The sequence below is a fragment of the Syngnathus floridae genome, chromosome 12, assembly GCF_059516105.1.
Source record: "Syngnathus floridae isolate MCC-2025c chromosome 12, RoL_Sflo_1.0, whole genome shotgun sequence".
Classification (NCBI taxonomy): domain Eukaryota; kingdom Metazoa; phylum Chordata; class Actinopteri; order Syngnathiformes; family Syngnathidae; genus Syngnathus; species Syngnathus floridae.
Genome location: NC_142424.1, coordinates 1,519,364 through 1,544,889, shown reverse-complemented (window position 1 = coordinate 1,544,889; position 25,526 = coordinate 1,519,364). Strand labels below are relative to the sequence as shown.

The window sequence follows — 25,526 nt, the reverse complement described above, 5'->3', positions numbered from 1 at the left end:
AAACATGATGTGACATAAATCGGCCAGGATAAAGCGCAGATGGTTCAAACCAACCACCTTCATCTTTTCTGACGTTGCGCTGTTCATTGCTCAGAGGCCCCCTAGTGGTCGCAGGAAGTGAAGCGGGCGCTTGGTCAGCTTCTGCTCACGAGCGAACCAATGCTCTTTGCTTTCTTAAGAGCGCCACCTCCAAGCTTGGACCTCTGCCGAGGATTTTGAGGGAGGTGAGTGTGGCGCTGAGCAACCCGTCCAGCGTCCACGCAGCGCCCGCCGGGTCGCCGGAACAGACGAGCTCGTCGCCCGGCGAGGCCGGCTGCAGCATCTCCACGGGGCTGCAGAAGATGGTCATCGAAAACGACCTCACGGGGTAAAAAGCCGCTCGCGCTGTGATCGGATCGTTTCCGAGCTGGATGATGTTCATTTTGAACCCATAATGAATTGATGTTCTCAGATTGGTTGACTTCACGCGGCTGCCCTCCCCCACCCCTGAAAACAAGGACCTATTTTTCGTGACGAGAAGCTCGGGGATCCAGCCTTCCCCGGCACGCAGCTCCAGTTATTCGGAGACCAACGAACCGGATTTGGGCATGCCCAACAGCAGCAAGAGTCTGTCCATGGTGGACCTGCAAGACCCCCGCAGTCTGGAAGGCGGTCCAAGTTCCGGCCCCTCGGACGCTTTAGCCGAAATTCCGGTTTCAGCGGGAGGCTGGGCCGCCAGGGTGCCGCAGTGCAACGTCCCCGGAGGTCCCAACATGAGGCGGCCCGGCCAGACCCCGACCACCCCGAGTACGGAAAGCGCTCCGGGCCGACCCGCCCAGCTACTCGCCCCGCTGTCCTTCCAGAATCCGGTCTACCAGGTAACTTAAAATAATCATTCACGTGTCTGTCTCCTTACATCTTGATTATCATCTTCACATTTGTTCGTACCAGATGGCCACCTGCCTTCCGGTGTCCCCTCGGGGTCTTACCGACTCGGGCTCCGAGTGCCACAGCTCGGTCAGCTCCCACAGCAACAATGAGGACGGTCCGCCCGGCGGGAAACTCCCCTTCCTGAATCACGGCGGCGGGAGCAGCGGCGACGAATACGCCAGACGCTCGGGCGAGTTCACGCGCCGACAGCTATCCCTCACGGAGGCTCAGCACCAGCCCGCCGTCCCCCGGCAGAACAGCGCCGGGCCCCAGCGACGGATAGACCAGCCACCGCCCCCCCAGAATGTGACGCGGGGCCGCACGCCGCCCAGTCTGCTCAACAGCGGCCCCTACGCCCGGCCCGGCTCGGGCGGCGGCATCATGACCTCGTCGCCGGACTGGCCCATGGGCGGCGGCGCCCGTCTGCGCCAACAGTCGTCCTCGTCCAAGGGGGACAGTCCTGAGACCAAGCAGAGGGCGCATCACAAACAGGTACGCTGATCATTAAGTCGGTGGATAACTGAAATGAAGATGTTTCCTAAAAGTGGGCGGAGACCTCCGCTCATCTCATTTGCATGCTCTAACGAGTCTCGCTCACGTGCACACAAGGTGACGCGCCTCGCATGAGGGGAGCTAACAGCTGGCTTGGTATTCGTCTGTGCGTGCGTGTGTGTGAGTGAGTGAGTGACGTTGCAATGAGTGTTTTCGTATTTCTATCTGAGTCGGAGTTTTAGTTAGCAAAAAAATGTTGCAACGTATCCCGAGCCAGAACGGGGGCCCGCTGCGTTCCCACGTCCACTGTTGCCAAATTGTGTCCATTCCACCCGCTTTTTGTCTTCCAGATGTTCATTAGGAGCTTCTTTATGTTGTTCCTGTGCTTTTGTTTGCAACCCCCCCACCCCAAATCCACCTCCCAACCCTCACGTGCACTCCGCTCATGTGTGTGTGTGTGTGTGTTGGTTCCCACTAGGCCCCCTCCCCCGTGAACCCCAGTGCGCTGGACCGCACGGCAGCGTGGCTTTTGAATATGAATGTGCAGTATTTAGACCATGAGACCACGGAGCACGACTCACTGAGGCACAGAGAGGATCTGACGCAGGTGCAGAAGGTAACCTGCCCCACCTCCTTTCCACCTTCCCTCCACCCTCAATGCCCTCCCCACCACCACCACCACCACCACCTTCCTCTAAAAACAAAAATTCCCAAGTATTTTTTAATTTATGAAAAATGGATGATATTTCTGGATGTATATAAAATAATGAGCCACGATTTGAGGAAACGCAGTACAACGGTTTCTTGGCACGAGTGAACAAAGTGTGTTTGTGTGTGTGTCTTTTGTGTACATTTGCAAAGCAGCTTGTGTGTGCGTCTGCATTTTTGTCAGCCACAGCAAAAAAAACAAAACCGCACCATCTTTGCGCCACAAACTGCTTAGGATCGGTTCCTGGACCTTCAAGGTTTGAGAACCCCCAACAAGTATTTTGCTTTCCGATGTGGCAGTACCAGCAGGAGATCGCGCTGCTGCAGGAGAAGCTGCGGGCCTCCGTGCAGAAGCTGGAGGAGTACGAGGCCCGTCTCAAGGGTCAGGACGAGCAGGCCCAGAAAGTCCTGATGGAGTACCAAGCCCGGCTGGAGGAGTCCGAGGAGCGTCTGCGCCGGCAGCAGGACGACAAGGACCTTCAGATGAAGGGCATCATCAGCAGGTGGGTAGAACGGGAGAGTCGGCGAGCGGCGTTTTCCCTCCGCCGTCTTGACGTGCCTTTCGTCCAGGTTGATGTCGGTGGAGGAGGAGCTGAAGAAAGATCACTCGGACATGCAGGCGGTGGTGGACTCCAAACAGAAGATCATTGACGCACAGGTTGCTATGCTACAATTTCACATTCAGAAAGTCTTGATTTGGATTCCTGGTTGGATTCTAGCATTTTTTTTTGGTGTCTCCACCTAGGAGAAGCGCATCGCATCTCTGGACGCGGCCAACGCTCGTCTGATGAGCGCCCTGACGCAACTGAAGGAGCGCTACAGCACGCAGTCGCGCAACGGCATCTCGCCCACCAACCCCACCAAGCTGCAGATCACCGAGAACGGTGAGTTCCGCAACAGCAGCAACTGTTAGACGCCAAAACAAACTCAAACCGGGACCTACGAGAGAAACGCGGGAAGGGACGATCCGGACCCCGCACGAGGCGGACTTGGAAGGGTCAAGGTTCGCCGGATGGTCGCAGCTTGTACATACCCGTCTGAATGCGTACGTACAAAAAGACAATTTGACGACCGAGGGGACGAACCACTACGTCTTTTTTTTTTTTGTTGTTCGACGACTACTTAACACTCCAGTCGCTTGGCTAGCGTGTTAGCTTCAAGTTTGTAAAGAACCGACCGGGAGCTAAAAATGACCTCTCAGCCACACGGACTGAACTGGCAGTGCACTTTGTGAAAGCTTGGTACATGCAACGCCTTAAAGCTAAGATGGCAACTTTATTCCACAGCTCCCGATTTCTGCAAAAAACTTTAAAGAACCGAGGAGGAGAGACAAAAAAAAAGGCACAATTATATTCTGTGGATTTGTAAAGGATAGAGCTTGTACAAACGTATATGTAAGATGTAAGTAAATGAGATTTATGTGATACTATATTGATGCAATTTAATATAGATGTATGCATTTCTTTTTTCGGGGGCTTCTAGACTACACACACAAACACACACATGTGCGGGCGGCTATATTTGATAATGTCAAAGGTAAAAAGCAGACTTGTATTTAGGAGTTTTATTTTTATGCGTCTAAAAATGACTGACGAGAGCGCGCAGGTTTTCTTGCAGCAGCTGGATGTTGCGATGACGGACGGATGTGCTATACACTGGACTGGCCAGGCCACCGAGGAACGCACCGTTTCTTACCCGTCTGATATTTTCCGGTGCAAAAATGGGATTGGTTAAGGCAGAGTTTGCGCTTTGTTGAATATGGCCTGATTACCCTTAAAAGCGTACCACTAAACCTCCAAACCATACTGTAAACTTTTAGCTCCTCCTACCCAGTTTTATCCTTGACATGAGTAGAAAATCAAAAATGTGAAGTGGTTTTGTCGAATTTTCTTTCCGGGCTTGACCTGAAACATGTGTCCGACCAAATGAGTGAAATTGGATAATTGACCGCAGCGTGAAAGTGTAAAAACAAAAAAAACGTTGATGTTAATTTTAACAGTAATTTTTTTTTTGTTTTTTTTTAATCTCGCGCTCAATCTCTGCTGTATGGTCATCCTGGGTGTTGTAAATACAAACTAGCACCGCGAGCAGTGTGCTGCTATCGCTAGCCAAAACAAGACGGGCCCTTTTTTGTGTGTGTAAGTGTGTGGGGGGGGGGGGGGGGGGGTCACATTCTTGAGATTGAGATTGGCGAGCACAATCGTGGCTTTCTCATGGCTCAGAGGTCTATGCACTTTTACGTTAAGTGGCAAATGTAAGCTTTGTTTTTTTTATGTGTTAACTAAAGAAAAGGGAGCGCTAGGACTACGGTTGTTATTTGTAAAACATCAAAATACCGAGCTAAGAGACTATGCATCTTTTTACACCACCTTGTTTTTTTTTAACATCAGTTGAGCATGATGTGATTTCGCTAAAACTTTCAGATCCTCGTTCAAGACCATTTCTTTTTATTCAGGTGACTTTTTTCTCTTTTATCTGATCTTTTTCTACTTAGACAACATGACTGTAATGCCCAAGTAGGGGAACTATTTTTGAAACTCCTTAAAACAATATTTTTTTTAAATATTTTTGATGCCAGAGCTTAATAGGTGAATATAAGACATATTACTATGAAATGGATATTTTCAAACCACCTAATTCCACTTGCTCTCCTCAGGACTTTTTTTTTTTAACCACCTTAGATTTTTTTATTTGCCTAATATATCAAAAATATTTACGAATGAGTGACCAACAACTATTGCATTATCTAATTTATTCTTATTAACTGTAGATATTGCTACCATTCAAATCTTTTTCTTTTTTTAATGCACGTCCTGGCATTTTGGTGTGCCAAACATTTACATTTTTCGCTTGGTGGCCAAAAAGTTGCACAGTCTCTCATTCAAATATTAATTTAAAAAAAAATAAGAGTCCAAAAGTCGCAATGCTGTCTTAGATGCTGCTTTCATAGATGAAAGACACACTTTTTATTTCAAAATAGCCTCCACTATGCTAGGCTAGGCTACGCTAAGTTAACACGGCCAAGTTTACAGTCAGGAGAAGCTCGAAGATGAATCAGCTATAAATACAGCAAAATATGTTGTATGTTTTCTATGAACCTGTAGAAAATACTTTTTGTAAGTATGTTGAAAGTATTTGTTGAAATTAGTTCTTTATTAGGCTTTTTTTTATTTTTCGGGGGGTTGTCATTTTACTTTTTGGCGGCAAAACGTGACAAAACAATAATGTACAGAGAACCTTGTGTTGTCCAAATGTGGCCGTGCAACGTATGTACATTTGCAACAAGACCTATTATTAAAGTTTTATTTAGCTATATCAAGAACCAGTTGTGCCCCCTCTTTGCCTCAAAAAAAGCAACACAATATATTTAAAATGGCACCTTTTTTTTCTTATTCAAATCAGAAAAATGAATAAATATATATTAGTTGCGTTGAATCCAATATCAAGCCTCCCATGTGATGACCTCGATGCTTCCGATTGACGAGCAGAAATTCTATATGTTGTGAAACTAGGCGAGGTAGAAAGGCTACAAAACAAAGCTTGCCGTGCATACAAATCTTTATTTGGTCAAAGTTTATTCTCTGTTAGTGGTATCGACTTAATTTCCACTACAAACAAATCCAACAGCTGCCCCCTTTCAAATATCTTGGCATTCAAATAAAAAGTTAGCTCAATAAGCTCTATCTACTGTCCAATATTTTTCCCACCATTTTTTGTTTGTTTTTATTTTTTATAGACGCATGCATACATTTGTGTGCAAATGTGTCTTTGTGCAAAATCAGAGGTGACCGTATTAGAGAGCGCAGGGTAAACGTTTGTGCTCGAGGGCCACGTTTGGCTTTGACGTACGTCCTTTTTTCTAACAGTTGTCAAATGGCTGCAGCCAGTTTTGCCTCGTAACACAAATTCAGAAACGTTAAATGTTCATTGTATTCATTGTATTTACACAAATTCAAAACTTATTGAATAAACTCAATGAAAAAATAGAGAAATAATATTCTTAATGTAAGCTGCCCCGTCTGGCATGCGGCCCCAGGGCAAAGACAAGGGCGAGCAACGTCAGTTTTCCACGCGTGCCTCTCGCGAGCGAGCCTTGGCTCTGCGGCAGTCCTGGCTTGAGGCTCGGCGCGCCGGAGGTGCGGCCGCGGGTGAGGGCGGGGCCTGCCCAGGTTGCTGGAGGTGGGGCTTGGGCGCCCCCGCACCGCCACGGGACGCCGCCCGACCGCAACTCAAAGAGCGGCGCTCTTCGGGGCCCGACGTGGGTGACTCCAGCTGGGCCTCGCACAGATCCAAGAGGGACGCCGCTTGCTGTCGAGGTGTCTGCGTCTTGAACCTGCGGGCCGCCAGATACAAGAAGGCCTCCACAAAAGCCGGCAAGCCCATGCCTGGAAAACAAGGAGTGCACGGTATGCCTGTCACTTATGATTTGCGATATACGTTAACATTACGTGTCCTTCTTACCTGCTTCCCGAGAGTCGGGCAAAGATCCGGACCAGCGCCGCGCAATGTCAATATAGAGGATGTCAACCGATGCCATGGTGAAGTTGCTGCTACTTAGTTTACAGTTCCTGCAGGACACATAAGAGGACCATTTGTTATGTTTGGGCATTTATCAAAGAAAAAATATAGATGAAAAAGGCTGCACCTGATGAAGGTTCTGAAGGCGGTGGGTCCGAGGCGCATGTTCCCTTTCACGCCAAGGAAGCGGACAAAGAGGGCGGCGATGCGCTCCACCAGGCGCAGGTAGTTGAACTGCCGGCTGTACTTGGGGTACACCTGCTTCAGGCACAGCGACGGCACACCGTCGGGATGCTTCCTGACTTGGCCGTCGCCCGCCGCCTCCTCCCCGCCCGCCGACCGCCATCTTCGCAGCAAGAACAATTCAGATCCCCCAAAACATTTAATAAGAATGCATTTTGGGAGGTTTTGTGCATTTTTTAAAGAATGTCATTTTAAAGAGGGAAAAAAATGTCTACGTACGAGGACGCCCTCTTGAGTCGGGGGTCCATCAGGCGCAGGGTGTCCCTGATGACGGCCACTTTGACCTCCTCGTCCACCGGACTGGGAACGCATTCAAACACTCCCGGCGATACCTGCAACACAAACACAGGATGTGACGAAGAGCCGGCCGGGGAGGACGAGGGGCGCGCCTCGCGTACCTCCTGCTCGTGCTCGATGCGCATGCTGGGGTTGGCGTTGACCTCCAGAAGGATGGGCTTCAGGTTCTTCATCAGAAGGATATCAAAACCTAAGATCTGACAACATCAGAGTGTGGTTAGTATTTTTTGCATTTTTAACGTTGCATTTAAAATGAACCAAGTCAATTCACTCTTTGAGAACGTCTGAGAGGGAGAGGACCGGGAAGACCTTTTAGCGGTACAACACTGCCGCCTACTGGTGCTTAGTCGCAGTTGCGGTCTAGCGGGCTTTTCTGCAGCCATCTTTTTGACTTGAGTTTGTTTTTTTGCAGCAATGCGAATGGTTCACCTGGAAGCAGGAGGGCCCAGGCTTCCCGGGCGGGATGTCGGCCTGGTAGTAAACTTTGAGCTGAGGCACCACGGCGACGACGGTCTTGATGACCAGGGCGATGATGTCCGACCAGACCCTCTTTACGTCCACGCCCTTGGTGGCCAGCCGCCGTAGCACGCTGCTCAGCGTGCGCTTGCTGCCCGTGCTCTGGCTTTCCGAGTGCACAAAGTTGCCGCTGTGCACGTTGAGCGAGTAGTTGGTCAGGTGCATGAAGACCTGGCCCAGGTTCTTCTGGCTCGGCTCCTGGTGCACAACAGCGAGGCGTCCTTTCAGGTGAGCGTGAGCAGGTGGGGGCACTTTAGCTTTCATGCTTTTTTTTTTTGTACGTGTTCATTTTGTTGGCGGTCCTTCTCGTAATGTTATTCCAAATCAATGAATGACTGAACGGCATTCAAGTAGACTTGTGGGCATGCTAAAAGAATGGCGTTGAGTATGTTTGAAGCGCTTTGCTGCCATCTTGTGGCAACAATACGCAATTACAAAACTCCTTGGGCAAATTTATAAGGCGGCACACCTGGTAGGGCTCGGTGCAGAAGCGTGTCAGGCCCTCCTTGGCGATGTAAATCTCCAGCGGCTCCAGCGACTTGAGCAGCACGTAGAGGCGGATGTCGAACTTGAGCTTGTCCACCAGCAGCGGCTTGCCGATGTACTCCTGCACCACGGCCTGCCGGGCCTGAGCGCCCACCGCTAAGACCGGCGCCGGCTTCAGCTCGGCCGGGTCGCGGATGAGGTAGATGCCTTCGCCCTGAGAGCCGCTGTCGGGTTTGACGATGAAGGTGGGGTTGAAGGTGTCGTCGCACTCCTTCACCATGCGAAGCTGACCGTGGAGAACACCCCAAAAAATGAAATCCAGCACGACACCGACGGAAGTGCCTTTGGCGCTCACCTGCGCGGAGAACTGCTGGTACTCGTCGGGCAGGATCCAGGAGCGCGGGTAGAAGTCGTACTCCACGGGGAAGAGCTCCTCCATAATGCGCACGGCTCGACTCAGGTTGATCTTGCGTGACATTTCCAGCATTCCTGTGGCGCAGACAGGGTTAGGACGGACACGCATTCCGTCACAGGGCAAAAGAAAGTCTTTTCAGTACCTGGGAACTTGTTCACCTGGCCCGACGTGATGTTGTCACTGTCGTGGAAGGAGACGCCGTGCCAGTAGATGTCACATGGAGCTCGTCTTCCGCTGGGAATCTGCGGGTAGGCATTGGGGGTTAATTAGGACAGTCAAGCGCATAACTTGCATCCACACCAGAGCGGCAGGATTAGTGCCCGAGTTTGTTCTCTTGCAAGGATAAGCTTGCATTGAGCTGTGAAAGTGACACCATACAAAAGGTGCCATAAGACTCAGTTTAGGATTGGAATCAAAAAGAAAGTTTTGGACACAATCATGTAGCGGCAGCAACCAAGTGTCCGTTCATGTTGAGCATGAAAGGTTGCAGGAAAATCTACAAAAGAGAACCTTTGCTGTGACATGAGTAGTCGTCGGCCATTTTGTATTGATCTGACGTCGCCGCGAATTGTGCGCTTCCTGGCACTTATTAGATATCGTGCACTTGGCGGTGTCGTCCTGCTAGGCACGAGCCAGCTGGACTTGAGCATGAGGATGATCCCAGATGGAATTATAGAGGAGCATCCCATTAGTGAGTCAGCATGCAAGAGGAAGGGAGGCGGGTGGGGGGGGGATGGATGGAAAAATGTCAAGTGCCGTTTCACTCACGGCTTGAGTGATTCAAGGTGGAATTGCGTCACTGTGCTGTTTATATATAAAAGTATATATTTATAATTAACGATTGAACATTTGTTTTTCAGTGTGGCCTTAACAAACTACCTCCGTGACCATAAAAGGCGTTGCCGCTGCTGTCGTCATGCCAACAATTTGGCTCATTCACAGTTGCCTGAAAGAGGACTTAGACGATTGGATTAAAGTCAAGCTTATCATTTCCACTGTTGGAGAGAGAGTGCCATATGGCCCAAGAATCAGATGACACCAGCACGGTCCTGCCAGTGTTTGCACAATCCTGCAGATGGACTTGAGTTGGAAGGGAGCAGCGATAGGTAACTTGGGTCACAATCACAATGGCCGATCGGACTCAATTAGCAGCTTCGTGAATATTTAACAAGCAGTCGCAATCGGGTTGCAAGTAATCCCCAAGGTGTCAACACCTCTCATGCTAGAACGAGTGTCAACTTGACGACCACCTTTTCAGTTCAAAATGTCAAATTTCCACTCTTGAGTATACAAACCTCCTTCCACTTGAGCATCCTGATGCTGATCTTGACTCCCTCCAGGGAGGTTTTGGCTTTAGAAGTGTCCACTGTCACCAGCTTCCTCTTCTTGCCGTGTTTGTCTCCATCCTCCTGGGCGTGGATGCCAGTCGAATAGTTCCCGTTTGCCTCCCACTTGTCCCCCACCACTTTCCCGATGGCTCTGACGGTGACCCGATGCTGCTCACGCCCTCGTTGGTTGAGATTCTCCCCGATCTTCATCTCCTCCGTCCCCGGAGTCCGGCATTCTGGGGCGGGTACTGGGATGACGGGAACCCCGGAAGCATCAAGCAGTACCGGGGAGAGAGGCACCAAACACTCGTCCTCTTCCCCGCACTGTTCAACATCAAGTCGCTGCACCGTATCGCCATGGCAGTCGCTCATGATGCTCGACGCTGCGGGGCCGGGTGCAGCCGTAACATCAACACGTCCAGTAATCCGACACCAGCGGACCGTAACGTCTCCTGCATAGCTGTCTACTCCGGAGCGGTTGCAAATCAATTTTTTTGTGAGGGGGGGGGGGGGGGGGGGGGGGGGGGGAGGCTCAGCTCAGTGCCGACCACCGAGACATCTCGGGTTATGTAGCAACGCTAGCTAGCGCTAACCATTAAATGCATCAAGTTCCATACGTGACACCCGCTGCTGACACTAAACGGGACGGGTACCGAAAGGTTCGATCCGTCAGTGGAGGCCCTCACTACCCGGCTCCGACCCACACCGCGCCGCTATGAGGAGGAGCAGCAGCAGTGCAGCGGATCGTCGAGCAGCCGCTTCCAGTCCAGGAGCCGTCTGTTCGCGCGTGCGCGTGCGTAGGGGCAGTGTTGCATTCAGAGATCCTCGTTAATACCGTCACGACTCCCGTAGTTTGCCTGCGGACGTTTTCTCCAGTTCGCGTCATGCTGTCACAGAGCTCTAATAATGTTTCTATTAATATAACTATCTAATTATAGACATTTAAGCGTATATATAACTCTTTCAGGAGTTGTGCATCATTCAAACTCATTCAAACTCATTCCAGATGGTCCAAAGTAACTGTTGGTCTACTTCCCGATAGTATTTGAAGGCAATACTTGGGATGCCACATCTTTAATTTGGTATCCACCTTTTGCATGCGAATTTAACTGATTGACTAAATATTTCCCTTGCACAGCACAAACACTAATATCCAGTAAGTATTGCACAAACAAAATATACAAATCAATAAATATTAGGTGCATGTAATTCCCCTGACGTTGGCATGCGTCTCAAATATGCAATTTTGAGCTAAACTCCATCCTGGAGGATGATCATTTGCGCAAGCCTCCAAAACAATCTCAGCCTCAGATAATTTACTTAACCTTTTTTGACATTTGTGATTCATGCAAGCGAGAGACAGAGTGTAACAAGTTGAACGACATCTAACTTCATTATGCAATAGAAATTGATTTGGGATATGTTTGTCTCATTATTTTAGGTAGGTAGATAGAAACTTTTTATTCAGGTAAATAGGTGCTCTTAGGTACACCTGTACCAAGTAGTGAGCTAAAATACAAGCCTGCTTGAAGATAAAACCTTTCCATGCCATGTCAAAACTTAATTTACATATATTACAAGATACATTGTTTAGTATTTTAAATGGAGTTATTCAAATATTAAATAGCAGCCAACACCCGAATGGTGGTGGAAAAAACTGGCCATATTTGAAAGAGATCCTTTCGGCTGCAGCCAGGCGGCAGCCGCCTTTAAGGGGGCTTGTCCGCCCGCCAGTCGGTGGAGGGCGCGACATCGAGAACCACACGGCCGGTACTCGAGCTCGATAGACGGCCACTTGAAACATCACCCCCGCGGTGTTCTGCACCCGCGAGTTCGGATGCGTACTCTAAGCATTTGCTTCATTGTCATCCGGTAAGTTTTCGTTTTCGCCTCTGTGGGGTCTTTTTTTTAGTTTTCCAAACGTGGCATGCTAGCCGATGCTGGGGGTGTCAGTACAAAGGCTTTCTCAGCCGGAGAAAATGCCGGGGCTGCGGCAGCCGGGAGGCCCCGCTCCCGCCTTTCTACTCGCCGTCGTCCTCCCCCCACCATCACCACCTTCGGCGCCGGACTCGCGTATCCCACCGTAAAGTCGAACAATATGTGTTTTAACGACATTGACTACGCTTTTTGTCACTGGTTGACAACCGCAGTCTGCGCCGAGAAACATGGTAGCTGCGCGGCGTCTCGTAGCTGCACCTCGCCGAGCAGTCGAGCCCTCGACGCCGCTAGAGTATGACGAGGTGCTCGAGGGTTGCTCCGTGGCAAAACATCCGGGGTGGAGGACATGCAGCGCCATAAGACGCCGATCATACGTCGCCTGTTTAACTTTCTTTCACGTTTGGTGTAAAAACGGGGAGATTTTTTTCTCGTTTTTCACACGCTTTTCCACGTCAACTCGTTGGGCTCCTCGGGCGAGTCATAGCCGCTTGGTGCAGTTGGTTTCCGGCCGCTCTGCGGGGTAGAAGCCGCTCATGAAAATGCTTCAAACTCGGGCCCTCTCTCTGCCAGTTTTGCCTTTTTGCAATTCATTTGTCACCGAAGAAGATGTGAAAGTTTGAATCTCATGGTGTTTGTCTTTCTGACGACGTGAATGTGTTTTGCATGCCCCGGTCGCGGTGCTGCAACACCGGCCGCCTCCGGGCGGCTGCAGGGTGGATGAAACTCGCCGACTTCCATATTAGCATCCACTGCATGTCGTCTGGGGGCATGTAATGGAGGAACATTTAGCTCTGCTTTAAGCTATGTTTGACTATTTTGTTGAATTTCAATTAAAAAAGTTAAATACTGGTGGTGACAGGTGCATCTGTATTTTATATCTGTGAAATTCCAGAACATTCTTACTAAACAAACAGCATAGCAGTGCCCAAAACGACAGTTAAAACAGGATTTACATGAGCTAAAAAATTAGCAAACGCCTTTCAATAGCTAAAAAATATATTTAATAAGATGGCAACATGTTATTTTGCCCGACACTGCTCAAATTAGATTATGAAATGTCAATTCCTCGGTGTCATTTGCAATATGATATTGTCAACAATGCACAGTTTTATAATATCTATGTTTTGCAATATATATAAAGAGGTGAAAGACGATACAGGACTCTGTGGTAAACTGAGGACCCTCTCCACATTTTGGTTTAATTGCTTCTTGTCTTTGTTTTCTCCTCAGATTGAACAATGTGACACCAGAAGGAGGAAGCTGCACTCCCAATGGTCCACAATCTCCCCTCACTCGAGTAGAATGTACTTAATGAACGTGCCCACTGTCGCGGCGCCTCACACCGAGTGGAGAGCATGCGGACGCCCCGTAGGCTTTAGCATTCCCGTCTGCTTCAATGACTCGGACACGGAGTTGTCCACCGGGGGTTCTCCTATCGCAAACAAGGTCCAGATGATCATTGAGAGCCTGAGGAGCAGTCAGTCCTCACTCGATATGAGCGACCAGGTGGAGAGCAATGTGCTTCAGGGACAGGACGGGCCTCCCCAGGCCTGTAAGGCGGCGGTGGGCTCCCTCGTGGTAGCCAAGTCCAAAACAAAAAACTGTTCAACCGATGTAACTTTCAAGGACGGTGACCAGAGCAGCGATAGCGACGACTCTGTGGACAAAGGAATCGAGGAGGCCATCCTTGAATACCTGAAGGAAAAGGATGGCCACAAACGTAAGGCCGAACCTTTTGTCCCATCGTCCAGGCAAACCGTTCCTGAAATGAAATCGGAAGGCCAGGCCTTTTCCTTAATGAGAAGCCACCTTTCCAAAAGTGTCATCCAAGCCACACAGGCAACAGCGCCCGTGAAGAAGTACATTAAACACAAGGCCTCGCTTAACGAGGCAGCCGTCGGGAACTCCGAGTTGGCTCGCATCATGATACGAGATCAGATGACCAACAAGTCAAACAGTGTGGTACGGAACATCAAAGGGGGAGACGCTTCCGACGACTCCAGCGACGACGGCATCGAGGAGGCCATCCAGAGGTACCAGCTGGAGAGGACTGAGCAGCAGACCAGGGGGGACGCTTTCAAACCGCTCGCCTCCGTGGAAGAATCCGACTCCTCCAGCGACGACGGCATCGAGGAGGCCATTCGCAGCTATCAGCTCGAACAACTCCGCGATAAGAGCGTCCCCAAACCTCAAGACACGCTAGCGCCCAATGCCTCCGGGAGCGCAGGTCTTGACAAACTCAAAAGGAAAAATAAACCAGCGGAGAAGACAGCAAATTGGGTGCAGCCGCCGTTTCCGATTCTCTTGGACGACTCGCTCAATGTCAGCCAGAGAAGTGAAGGCAACGGTTTTCATCTGTTGAGAACAGAAAGCTTTACGGAGCAGCCGCTTCCGGTCCTTCCCAAAGCCAATACCACCGCCGAGCTGATGTGCGCCGAAGCGATACTGGACATCTCCAAAACGGTCATGCCGGAAGCCTTCGCGACCCATCTGGACATGGGCCCAAGTGGCTGCGCCCTCGCCGTCCCCGCGCCACTATCCACAACTCCGAAGCAGGACAGCGACGGAAGCTCGGTCGACAGCGACGATGGGATCGAGCAAGAGATTATGAAGTTTCTCGAGCAGAAGGCGCAAATGCTCCAACGTCCACCCGAAGAACCGTCGACGACGCAAGAAGTCACACAAAAGAAATCCCAGAGGTTGTCCTTAACAAAGAGGCGCAAATCCAAAGACGACAAAAGCTCCAGCGCGTCCTCCGTAGGTGCATCTACCAATCCTCTGAAGGCACAAAGCCCACCGGAGGCCTTGGAGAGATCGACGGAGAAAAGCGGAGACAAGAGCAGCTCGCTCGACAGCGACGAGGATCTCGATACGGCCATCAAAGCCCTTCTCAAGACCAAGAAGAAGTCCAAGAAGATGAGCAGGTCGGAGCGCGATTCCAGAAAACGCCCGACGGAAAAAGCCGAACAATCGCGAGCCGCCGCCAAAAAGGCAAAAGTGGATCATTTAGCCAAGCTTACCGTTCTGAAAAAGGGCCACAAAAGGAAAAGTGACTCGCCAAAGAGGACCGCTTTGCCAAATGCGTCGCCAATCATTAAGCGACGGACGAGCCGCGGCGAGAACGACGTTCGAGGTCATCCGCCCGCAACTGCTCTGCAGATAAAAGAAGATAGCAGCTCGGTAGATAGCGACGACAGCATCGAGCAGGAAATTCGAAAGTTCCTCGCAGAGAAGGCCGAGAAGGTCTCAGAAAGAACAAACGACGACGCGGAGGCGCCCAGGAACGGCACCGCGGATGGCGCCCCGCTGCCACGTGACCTCGAACGGGATGATCAGCTGGCTGAAATTCCGACACAAAGCGTCAATACGTCGGCTCCGCCCCAAGACAAAGCCGCGCCCTCCGCTCCGGACAGCCCGGCGGTCCTTGCGGTCACCCCGCAGTGGTCCTGCAACCCCAGAATTTCACCGTGGTCGGGCCGAGCTGAGCAAAAGCCAGTGACACCCGCGAGGGTCGACGACGGACAAACCGAAAAGGTCTCGGCTCTGGATCAGTCCATCAAGTGGCGCCAGAGTTTCGGACTCCCCATCGTCGACCCCAAAAATTTCAACCGAACGTCATTTCACATTAGCACGTCCGCAACGAGAGCTAGTCCGTCACCGGCGTCTTTAGGGAAGCCCAGCGAACTCAAGCCCCCCACGCCGGCCTCTCTCTGGTCCTCGGTCAAACGTTCGTGGTCCACAGACAGAACCCCGAGGGCCCCCGTGACGAGCGGCGCCCCAAAGCCCTTCGCCGCCGACGGTTCGTCCGGGCAACGTCCAGGCGCGGCCAGTACGGTGCACGTGCCGCGCGACAAGAGCGTGTTTGTCGAGCTGGAGTCGGGTCGGACCAACCACGTCCAGGTGCAGAGCAGGCAGAGCGATGAGGGAGAGGCCAGTTCAGTCCAGAGCAGAGCCCTTCCACTAGAGGGAGCTGATGAGAAGTTTATAGATGAGTCAGAAGGTGAGACTCCGGAGAAGAAGCAGAGCACTTTGTAAGTATCTTTTTTAGTCCCACACGGCGTCGTCATCTGTGTTCTTGATTTGCATTATTTAAGTTTTACCACCCAGGACTCTGGGGGAAGTTTGCCGATGACAACAACGGTGTGTGTTTTGTGCCATGAGATTACCAAAAGCAATACGGCCACATTTTGGTCATGCAAAAAAAAAAAAAATGGCGCCAGAGAATCTCCAAATGGATCCAATTTATTTTGAAATATAATCATGTTATTGCGACCGCTTGACGAGATGCTTTTGAAAACATTTCACCAGTTTCTTGGGGGAAAAAAAATAAATGTGCAACATTGTCTTGTTTACTCTGAGTTTAGGACAAAAGTCTTGGGTCACCACTAGCTCTGTTAGTCGCACGGTCAAAGAGTACCAATTGTCAATTAAAAGGCTGCCCAAATTTTATTTATATTAACCCCCCCCCCCACACACACACACACATTTTGATCCAGTTCAAGTGGCGGCCATTTTGTCACAAGACCCGACACCACTTAGTGACAACCCTGTGCTACGTTTTGACCCAAGACTTTTGTAGCAGTCGACCAATATTTGAAAGGCAAGGGAATACATATTGACTCGAGTGGGAAAAAAAAAAAGCTCGGGGAGACTTGACATGAAATCAACGGTGCCTTTGTAGCAGCATTAACCGCAGATTTGTAACCTTTCAATATACCCGACTTTCGGTATTTACGACCAACAATTGTTTATTTTAGACAACCGCAAAATTATTCACGTGCTAGGACGTACCCGTCTTTCTTGTCTTCTTTTGTTTGTTTGACAGTTGGCTTCATGTGGATTCCACACGATTTTTATGACATATTTGACTCTTCACAAACTTTGCTTTTCCAACTGCAAAACTGTTCATGTCAGCTTTTTTTTGTTTGTCACTCCAAGACACGATTAATCGACATCAGTTCCACGCAATTGGCGATTCCTTGATATTTCTGCTACTTTTGAGTTTCTCCTTTTTTTTTATGCTGACCGCATGCATTCACGTTCTACCAACATGCCCACATTTTCTTGTCAGACATTTTCTTTGTCACTTCAAGACACGATTAATCAACTGTCAAATCGTTTCCATACGGTCAACCGATTTCTTGACATATCTGATGTTTTGTTTTTTTTTTAACAAACTTTGGCCCTCTTTGACTCTTCCAAAACGTGCTTCACAAACTGTCAGTTGTACGCATTGCATTTCGCAAAAACTTGTGCTTCTTTGTAGCCGCTAGCCAAGATTCGCAAACTCTTGCATCCACGTTTTGCTTCTTAAGCCACTTTGTCTGTGGCATGATTTCAAGTCCCCTTTTTCAGCACTCTGTCCTTCAAAGGACTCATTGCAGCCCTCTTCACTGTCATTTTTCGTCTTTCTGACTTTTGTCCCCAGCAAAAAAACAAAAACAAGGCTATTTATTTTTGTTTATTAAAAAGAGAAATACTGAACATGCTGTGCATTGCCAGTCTTGTAAATATTTTGTATGAACTCTTTTTCTCCTATTTTCAGTATCCTTTGTGTTCAGTTTTAATGCTGTGTCTTTTATCTGTATAATAAAGAAAGCGCAATCTCAGCAACAAATTGGTTTTCTGTTCTGGGGTGGGAGGGAACGGGTCACTTTGACGTGCTGTGACTCGCCCATGCAGGTCCTTGTCGTACACCCTGGACCCCGGCATCGTCATTCGGCCGTGCATCGCGCTTTGCTCGGAAGAACGCAGTAGCATGTTCCGCAATAGATACAAGAACGAGGTATCCTTTTTTTATCCTTCTGTTGTGACATTGCAACAAAAGCTCCACCACAAATCTAAAAAAAAAGCAAATTTCTTTGTACCTGATAAAGTCTATCTTGAAAACTCACCTATTTGCAGACATGCAAGATGCCGAACGTCAAAAGAAAGTTGCAGTTTATTTCGGCACACAGGTAGGTCATGTGTGTACGTGTATGTGTGTTTTCATTGGTCCAAATCATATCATCTTTTTATAGGTAGATGGACGAGAAAGCGGAACGTGTTGTAACCTGTTAAACATGTTGAAAAAATGGTTGGTTTCAATTCTAGATCAATGTCACTGTTGCACATTTGTTGACTAGTGGGGGACAAAAGTTTTCTCTTGCCTCTGTTAACGTGAATGTTACCTCCCTGTTGCTGCCATTTGTTTGGCTGTTGTTGAATTGTTTGAGTTGTCTCTTGTTTACATTTATTGCTGTTATATGATGTGGTCAATGCTTGTGTCTTGACATTTTTCAGACTAATGTATACCTTATTGCACGTTATTGTATTATTAGAATATGACACATTTTTCTGATATGTTTGGGGGCTAATATCCAGATAGAACAAAAGTAATACTTTATTTTCAATTAATCTAAGAATCCATTTGTATTGATAGACAGCTAATATTCTGCTTTTGAGTGAATATGGTTCCCTGGGCACTATGACATAAAAGTTGATTAAAAAAAGTTTTACAATGGTTAAGTTATTTATTGAATTGTTAGAACGATTTAAGAACGCTTTAAAAAACAACGAGGTGCAATGTTGGACAAAAACCTGCCGGAGGCAACAGTGAGCCAACTATCCAAGGTTGACATACAAGAAGAAGACCGCAAAAAGACGCATGCGCACTGCACTGACCTTCCGTGCTACTATCAAGCATGGCTACTCGTGCATTAACTAGAGGTATGCTATTTATTAAAACTTTTAACATATATCACTATTTTTAACTTGTTTGTGTGTGCAAATTTGCATGGTTCGTCGTGAAGCGATGGTAAATCCGTGTGTCGGCTTGCTCGGTAGACAGCGTCACTTGTGTTATAACGCTGTCAAGTACTACGATGCCTAATTTGCAATTTATATTTTATTTCAGGGCTATGGAGGCTTCTACGTCATCACAATTGCAATTATTCCACTGCGGCGTCCATGAAATTACAACCGCAAAGCGACCAAGTCTCGGGTAAGCCTTTGACTAATTTCACGAGTTGTAATATTTATTTAGTACCTAATATCTATTTGTATATATTTAGTAGTACTGTGAAGGTTTGTGTAAACTGACATTACTGACAAGTGGAATTATATTAATATATCTGTTGTTTTTGTATTTTTTTACAACCCTAAATGTTTGTGTACTCTATAAACAAAGTTGTTTTTAATATTATTGCAGACGATATTATGAAGCTTCCCCTAGAGAAGCCAGATTTTTTCCGTGTCTCTGAGCTTTTCACAGTCAAAGACTTGTTTGATGCCAGAGTGCACCTTGGCCATAAAAAAGGATGCAGACACAGGTAAAGTCATGTCAATGGTTCTGCACAATTATTTGCAAAAACTTATATTTTATCATCTAAAAAAAAAAAATGCATACCAACATATGGTGAATTGCATGCTCGCAGGCTCATGGTCCCTTACCTGTATGGCTGCCGCTTGGAGCAGGACATTCTGGACTTGGACCAGACGGTGGAACACCTGCGCCTGGCTCTCAACTTTACGGCGCACGTGGCATACCGCGGCGGCGTGATCCTCTTCGTCAACCGCCGCCGCCAGTTCGGCCAGCTGGTGGAGAGCACAGCACGCGAGTGCGGCGAATATGCCCACACGCGCTATTGGCAGGGCGGCCTGCTCACCAACGCCCACGTGCAGTACGGGACCGGTGTACGCTTGCCCGACCTGCTCATCTTCCTGAGCACACTCAGCAGCGTGTTCCGCTCGCACGTGGGCCTGCGTGATGCTGCCAAGATGAACATCCCCACTGTAGGTGTGGTGGACTCCAACTGCAACCCCTGTCTTGTCACCTACCCGGTACCCGGCAACGACGACACGCCCGTCGCCATGGAGCTTTACTGCCGCCTTTTCAAGATGGCGATCCGGCGAGGTAAGGACAAGAGGAAGCAGATGGAGCTGCTCCATGGCCTGACAGTGCCCAACTCACCTGGCCCGTGACCCCATCCTGTTTATCTTGGATTAAACAAAAGACCCTCATCATCACTCGTTATTTTCACTGTATGTATGGTGTTGACTATTGAAAATAAATTCATTATCCATGCATTCTTTTTTTGTTTTTTTTTTGTTTTGTTTTGGATTATTCATAGATCCTGGAGGGCTGTTGTTGCCCTAATTTAAAGCACATGTTTAAAATTGCATTTGTATTGAAGGACATTTCAGAAAAGGAAATTATGGCATTTATTAAGTCTTTATTTCCACTGCTTATCCACTAAGTTGTAATTCAGTTTAGAAACTTTTTAAAATATATTTAATGAGTAATACATTTATTACTTTATTGAAAAGCAAACTACGGAAACTTTGGTCACTCCGAGCTGCCGTAGTTGCAGGCGGGATTTTTCACACGTTCCCCTTGTCAATCACAACTCATCAAGGGAAGCCGAGCAACAGGTGGGTAGACGTCGCCATGAAGTCCTCAAAATATATCAAATATCACGTTTTCATGCACGCGTTTCTCTTAAAAACTTCTCTATAAGTATCCAAAAATGTTTATCTTACATTTGTGCTTATACTGTACACGTATTGATACACGTTTGTAGTGTTTCCTTTGATCTCTCGAGCTAATGAGGCTAGTGCTAAAGTAGCATTATTATCCAGTTAAAATATAAACTATTTTTTTGGAGTGTTTTCTTTTTCTGCCAATATGTGATTATTTGACTTAAAAGTATGTAACTGTTGGAAATACAGTCCAATAGTTAAATACGGTTTAACTAGTTTGTCAGGTCGTTCAAGTCGAACGCAAGTAGTTGTCGTAAGGATTATAACTAAAATTCAAATCCTATTTAATGAATACAAGTCGATAATACAACAAAGGGAAGCTTATGCACCCCAGTTTTGATGAAAAATATAAAAATATTCATAATAAAGCAGAACCTTGAAATTTGATTACCAATTATAAAAACAGTACAGATTTAATGAGCTAGGGATAGTTATTCATATTAACATCGAATGCCCTTTTTAAATATAAAAAAAACCTCTGACTCATTTTAATTAGTAATGAGAGGGTACTATAATCAAAAGTAATATCTTTAATTGACCTTTAATGACAGCAACATTGTAAATGAAGTAAAACATGAAATCAAACCATTTTTAAATACAAACAATAAAAAGACAAACCATTTGTTTTCTTGTGTTGACAGTGTTGTGGGCCCAGCAGTGAAGACAGTAAGTACACAGCAATTTATATTATTACTCTGCCCACTGAGACGCAACTTGGGCTCCAATGCCTTTGTGTGTGCATTTGATGGGGCAAAAAGCATAAAAAAAGTGACTCACGATTGCCCAACGTCATCCTTCATTGGACTTTGGGTTTGGAACCGAGCCACACATTCAAACACACTTTTATGTTTGTCATTGTTTTTGCCACACTTTGTCTTTTATCTTCACAGATGCTACGACGGCAACTTATTTTCTCTCAAAGCGTTCAATGATAATTTTGAAATCTCCTACGTCAACTCCATCATGTAGTTGTGTTGGGAGGACCTTTTACAGAATACCAACACAGCAAATATATCAGCTTTGCCTGTATTGCACTCCGTGTGGAATGCTCAAATTGATACCAGGGAAAAAGACAAAGGTAATTGCAACATCATCAAATCAATACAGAAGTAACACTGCTAATTAAACTGCAAAAATATCTGTATCAACAATGTCTCGTTAAAGAAATATTGACAGTGTGGGCAGATCCCAAAATCAATTTCCAGCATATTTTGATCATTTCACTTTTTTAAAAACGAATGCAGTGACACCGACACGGATAACGTTCGTTTGTTGGCCCTCAGAGGACTTAAAAATAAACACTGAAAAGTATCAAGTCAAGTTTTTAATCACAGCTGATTGTCACCAACTCTGCTCACTCTTCAATGTATTTTTCATTTTGCAGTGGAACCTCTAAATATTCAATGTCCGCTTTTTCATCCGGAGCAAAGGCGCTTGGCATCATCTCCAAAGGTAATACTTTTATTGTATTATTATATTATAAAACATTAATCTGAATAGACATGTCATTTTAATAGTACTAGTATTTTCTTATTATTTTAATATGATAATTTAGTATACAAAACACTGTTAATATGACAGTGTGAAAACAAGTAAAAACTCTTTTTTTCCATTCATTGTCTCATAAGTTAGTTAGGGTTAAAACATTCAAAACAATCAAATGTGTTAACTGTGTAGCCATTCATACAACTGAAAAAGCTTTATGTTCAGCTAAACTGTAAATTGCGACAAGCTTATATCATATCTTCAATATTGTCAATTTTGTGTGCTGTTATGCTGGGAGATGTTTCATTTACAGTACGTGCTTTGACACACGAACAGTTCGGAACGTTTTAGAGGTTCCACAATACAAAACTGGTAGTGGGCGAGTTACATTTGTCCATTTTGTTTTGCAATACTTTCCCTTTGGACACTATTTACAGGTTACTTTAGTCTTACATGATGATACAAGTATCAAGTCTTGGTTTACTACAATCCCAAATTGCAAGCCAACAAAGGGCGCATTGTTGTAGTTCAGGAGTACTGCGTGTTGGAGATTTTCTTCCACAGCAGGGTCTTAAGATTGTTGAGGACCAGCGAATGGTGCACTTCCATCTGGCTCGCCAGCCCGGTGAGGGTGACACAGGTGCGCAGCTGACGCTCCAGGTCCCCCTGCAGTTCAGGCGGCGCCCCGTAAAGCAGGAAATCCTGGAGCAGGGCGCATACCTTGGCCAGGTTGGGCTGGACCACTTCGGCGTTGCAACGCTTAGCCAGCCGGTCGCAGGTGGCCGTGCAGTCGCGGCCGTACGTGCAGTCGGCGTTGGTCTCGCAGCGCCGTCCCTTCAGGTGGGCCCGCACCGCCGCCTCAGAGGCCACGGCGCGCAAGTCGGCTATCTTGCAGTCGTACTTAGCGTTGTAGCCCACGTGACGCGGGCTGGCGTCGCAGATCAGGAAGCTGCCGTAGGGCCCGTGGAAGACCTCCTCCACAAATTCCAGCAGGCCGATAGTGATGCGCGCCCGCCGAGGCCAGGCCGGGGCCAGCCAGTGGTTCAGCCCGGATACCAGAGCCCCCGGCACCAGAGCCTGCAGGTAGGGCGGCACCTCCACCTTGTAGAGGGAGGTGTGGCCCAGTGGCTCAGTCACATAGAGGTCCCCGCAGAAGCCCAGCAGTTTTGGGGTGTGCTCCTTCTCCTGGAGGGCCACCATCAGGAGGAACTCGTTGACACGGAGGAGGGCCCAGATGGACTTGGCCTCCGCCAGAGACAGTTTGCCATCCTGGTTGATGTCCGCCAGTGAAAGGATTCTGTCCACCAGGGCGCTCAAGGATGGCTGCTCCCCGAAATTTTCCTGCAGAAGATCATTTAGGGTTAGGTGTTATCGGGCATGATCTCACTACACCCTGCCCGTGATGGCCAGAATGAAACCACAGAAGCCGGAAGACCAGCAAGACAGGCTGACGCCAGAAGTTCATTATGCTGTTCTCCCGCCTCCGGAGGAAACATCAGAGCCGTAACAGGGGCAGGACGGACGACCATCCACCTTGAGGAAGTGGTGCAACATCTCCTTAAACTCATCCATGGAGGTTCCACGTGTGGGTTTATCGAACAGGCTCCTTTTCGGACGGGTCGCTGAATCGGGACCGCCGTCGGACTCCTCGATGCCGCACTTGATCACCACTGGCCTCTCCTTCCAATGGCCAGCGTACACCTGCAAGGGCGATGATTTCAAATATCTTCCTGAACCACGGAATGTTTTTTTGATGACTGTCCATACTGCTACTTAAGCACGGAGCACCTGATGTTTTGAGGAGGTGGACATGCAGTGGCCAAGCGTCAGCGTTTTCTGTTCACACAGAGCCTTGCAGGATGACCCGGAGATGACGCCTCTGCTGTAGTGGTCACACTGACACAGGAAACAGGAAGTCAGCCACGGGAAACAGACAAGGCGGGGGTGAGCGAGGACATGGCCTCCTAAGTGTTTTGGGTCTCTGGTGGAAGGAATTAGTATCTATTTTTACAGGCTAGTCCAGCCCTAGGGAGATTCCCCGACGGACTTAGTCAAGTTAGTAGTATTGTTGACTTACGATGACGGCCTGGCAGACGTGTCCGCGGCACAACTCCGAGTAGGAAGCGTACTGCATGTAGAGCACCCAACTGGCCACCAGAACGCCCAACCAAACCAAGAGTAGGTACTTCACCTTGACAGAAGGCAGAAGGATTTGTTTTGTAAGAAGATAGAATATTCTACACATTCCAAGTTTTTACTTTATCGTATTTCTATACTTTCAGAATTTGTTACATGTTGCCATTTTGAATTTTACATTTATTTTTGTATGAATATTCAGAGTGAAATTTCCAATGACATACATATAGTTTTAACTTTGATCTCATATACAATTTAAATGTATTTTTGTTTACTTTTAATTATTTTTTTATCAGAGCCTACATGTCAACATTGATCTCAAATGCAATTTTAATCCACTTTTGTTTACGTTCAATTATAGTTATTTTTTATTATAGCCTACATGTCACATTGTAACAGTGACTATTAGCGATGATAAATGTTTAAATTCATAAGAGATGCTGAGGCATGCAAAACCGAAACTTGCTGCAGTGACTTTGGTGCAGTGACGGATTGATCGATTAATCGGTCGTGATAGCGCACGTACATACTGAATGAGGTGCACGGGCAGGTGTACCTGCAGGCCTTTCGATAGAGGGCAGAAGAGCAGCAGATGAATGAGCCTCCGCAAAGCTCGGGCCATGTTGCTTGAGAACCGGGTCGCCCCCCCTCTCTCCCTCCCCTCCGCCTTTCTTTGCGATCCGATTATCACGTCCTCTGTCCGGACGCAGCCTCGACACCGCAACGGGGGCGGCGCATGTCTAGCAAGCCGCGCTGCATCTTATCCATGCAGCGACACCGTAACCTTGAGCGCTGCAGCGCGTTGCAAGAAGAAGCAATCGCGTCCCTCCTTTCCTTTCCGTCTGAGTTACACACTTCCGCCGCTATCATGACAGATGACGGGGTAAATGACGGAAAGCATTTTACAGACGTTTTCAAAATAAAAATGCCGGTGCGTTTTTCTACCTCCTTCCCCGGATGAGTTCCCCCCCAACCCGTTCCCTCCGCCCCCATAGTCGGCCTTTTAAAGGAGACGCGCCTCTATTTTATTATTGCAAAGCAAATCCCGTTTTGATAACCTAATTCTATGTAAATCTGTCGGAGAGATTTTTATAATTCATTAATTTATCATTTTAATTTTATAATTAAAAAATATCAATACCATATATTTATTTTCCATTTTGATTATAGTGTCAAGTATTAATTTGTTTTAAATGCAAGGTGTATCTACTTGAATTTATTGTATCCAATTTACACGAGAGTAGTTCTCATAAACTCATGATACATATATTTCTTTCCATTGATTTGTTTCCCTAATGCTCAAGCCTTTTGAGGTGGCGCCAATTACTTGTGAGATTTTTCCAGTCCCGGCAGGGCAAGCAGTGTTCTTGAATAGTGAGAGAAAACTTTCAGTTACGCTTCCTACTAAGTTGAAGTCTGGGCCACTCAATGAAAGTTTAAACGTTTTGTGCTTTCTGAGGCATTTTCAGAATTTCCCTCTGCGTACTTCTTGCTGGTTTTACCCAATGTGACTTTTGTAAGTCTTGCTGTGGAAA

At 47.5% G+C, this 25,526-nt stretch overlaps 5 protein-coding genes and 1 long non-coding RNA gene across 18 annotated transcripts in view; 4 read left to right on the top strand and 2 right to left on the bottom strand.

Annotated features, from left to right (window-relative positions):
* The window catches only part of dab2ipb (DAB2 interacting protein b), a 36,718-nt gene extending 33,164 nt beyond the window's left edge, over positions 1-3,554 (top strand). For 11 of the 12 annotated variants that reach the window (XM_088392440.1, XM_088392439.1, XM_088392445.1 and 8 more), the window contains 7 exons: positions 180-367; positions 452-857; positions 931-1,401; positions 1,880-2,017; positions 2,410-2,612; positions 2,680-2,767; positions 2,855-3,554. In XM_088392440.1, coding sequence (XP_088248566.1) covers positions 180-367; positions 452-857; positions 931-1,401; positions 1,880-2,017; positions 2,410-2,612; positions 2,680-2,767; positions 2,855-3,022 — 1,662 coding nt within the window. In that variant the 3' untranslated portion in view covers positions 3,023-3,554. The remainder of the gene's footprint in view (positions 1-179; positions 368-451; positions 858-930; positions 1,402-1,879; positions 2,018-2,409; positions 2,613-2,679; positions 2,768-2,854) is intronic. The other variant, XM_088392441.1, reaches the window with a different exon arrangement.
* A 2,095-nt stretch (positions 3,555-5,649) lies between these two features.
* Positions 5,650-10,754, bottom strand: ttll11 (tubulin tyrosine ligase-like family, member 11). Its single transcript, XM_088392453.1, has 10 exons — positions 9,880-10,754; positions 8,727-8,826; positions 8,525-8,658; positions 8,153-8,455; positions 7,597-7,881; positions 7,269-7,364; positions 7,090-7,202; positions 6,755-6,973; positions 6,571-6,677; positions 5,650-6,494 (listed from the first exon to the last, which is right to left on the bottom strand). The coding sequence occupies exons 1-10, from the start codon at positions 10,282-10,284 to the stop codon at positions 6,169-6,171; spliced, it is 2,088 nt and encodes a 695-aa protein (XP_088248579.1). The 5' UTR covers positions 10,285-10,754; the 3' UTR covers positions 5,650-6,168.
* Positions 10,755-11,598: 844 nt separating this feature from the next.
* On the top strand, positions 11,599-18,402 carry ppp1r26 (protein phosphatase 1, regulatory subunit 26). Of its 2 annotated transcripts, none has more exons than XM_088391916.1 (5): positions 11,599-11,784; positions 13,081-15,881; positions 17,533-17,635; positions 17,755-17,807; positions 18,378-18,402. In XM_088391916.1, the coding sequence occupies exons 2-5, from the start codon at positions 13,153-13,155 to the stop codon at positions 18,385-18,387; spliced, it is 2,895 nt and encodes a 964-aa protein (XP_088248042.1). In that variant the 5' UTR covers positions 11,599-11,784; positions 13,081-13,152; the 3' UTR covers positions 18,388-18,402. The 2 variants fall into 2 exon arrangements, with proteins under 2 accessions (XP_088248042.1, XP_088248043.1); XM_088391917.1 differs by lacking the exon at positions 18,378-18,402 and adding an exon at positions 17,875-18,352 and having other exon boundaries at positions 11,600-11,784; positions 17,755-17,811.
* A 54-nt stretch (positions 18,403-18,456) lies between these two features.
* Positions 18,457-19,917, top strand: mrps2 (mitochondrial ribosomal protein S2). Its single transcript, XM_088391924.1, has 4 exons — positions 18,457-18,558; positions 18,746-18,832; positions 19,040-19,160; positions 19,266-19,917. Exons 1-4 carry the CDS (start codon positions 18,534-18,536, stop codon positions 19,810-19,812), a joined length of 780 nt encoding a protein of 259 aa, XP_088248050.1. The 5' UTR covers positions 18,457-18,533; the 3' UTR covers positions 19,813-19,917.
* Positions 19,918-20,181: 264 nt separating this feature from the next.
* LOC148389383 (uncharacterized) overlaps positions 20,182-25,526 on the top strand; it is a 67,391-nt gene continuing 62,046 nt past the window's right edge. The window contains exons 1-4 of the long non-coding RNA XR_015861684.1: positions 20,182-20,262; positions 21,012-21,036; positions 21,261-21,448; positions 21,755-21,822. This is a non-coding gene — a long non-coding RNA (uncharacterized LOC148389383). The remainder of the gene's footprint in view (positions 20,263-21,011; positions 21,037-21,260; positions 21,449-21,754; positions 21,823-25,526) is intronic.
* Positions 20,881-24,957, bottom strand: dipk1b (divergent protein kinase domain 1B). The gene is made up of 5 exons (XM_088391920.1): positions 24,548-24,957; positions 23,933-24,046; positions 23,644-23,751; positions 23,389-23,556; positions 20,881-23,196 (listed from the first exon to the last, which is right to left on the bottom strand). Exons 1-5 carry the CDS (start codon positions 24,611-24,613, stop codon positions 22,384-22,386), a joined length of 1,269 nt encoding a protein of 422 aa, XP_088248046.1. The 5' UTR covers positions 24,614-24,957; the 3' UTR covers positions 20,881-22,383.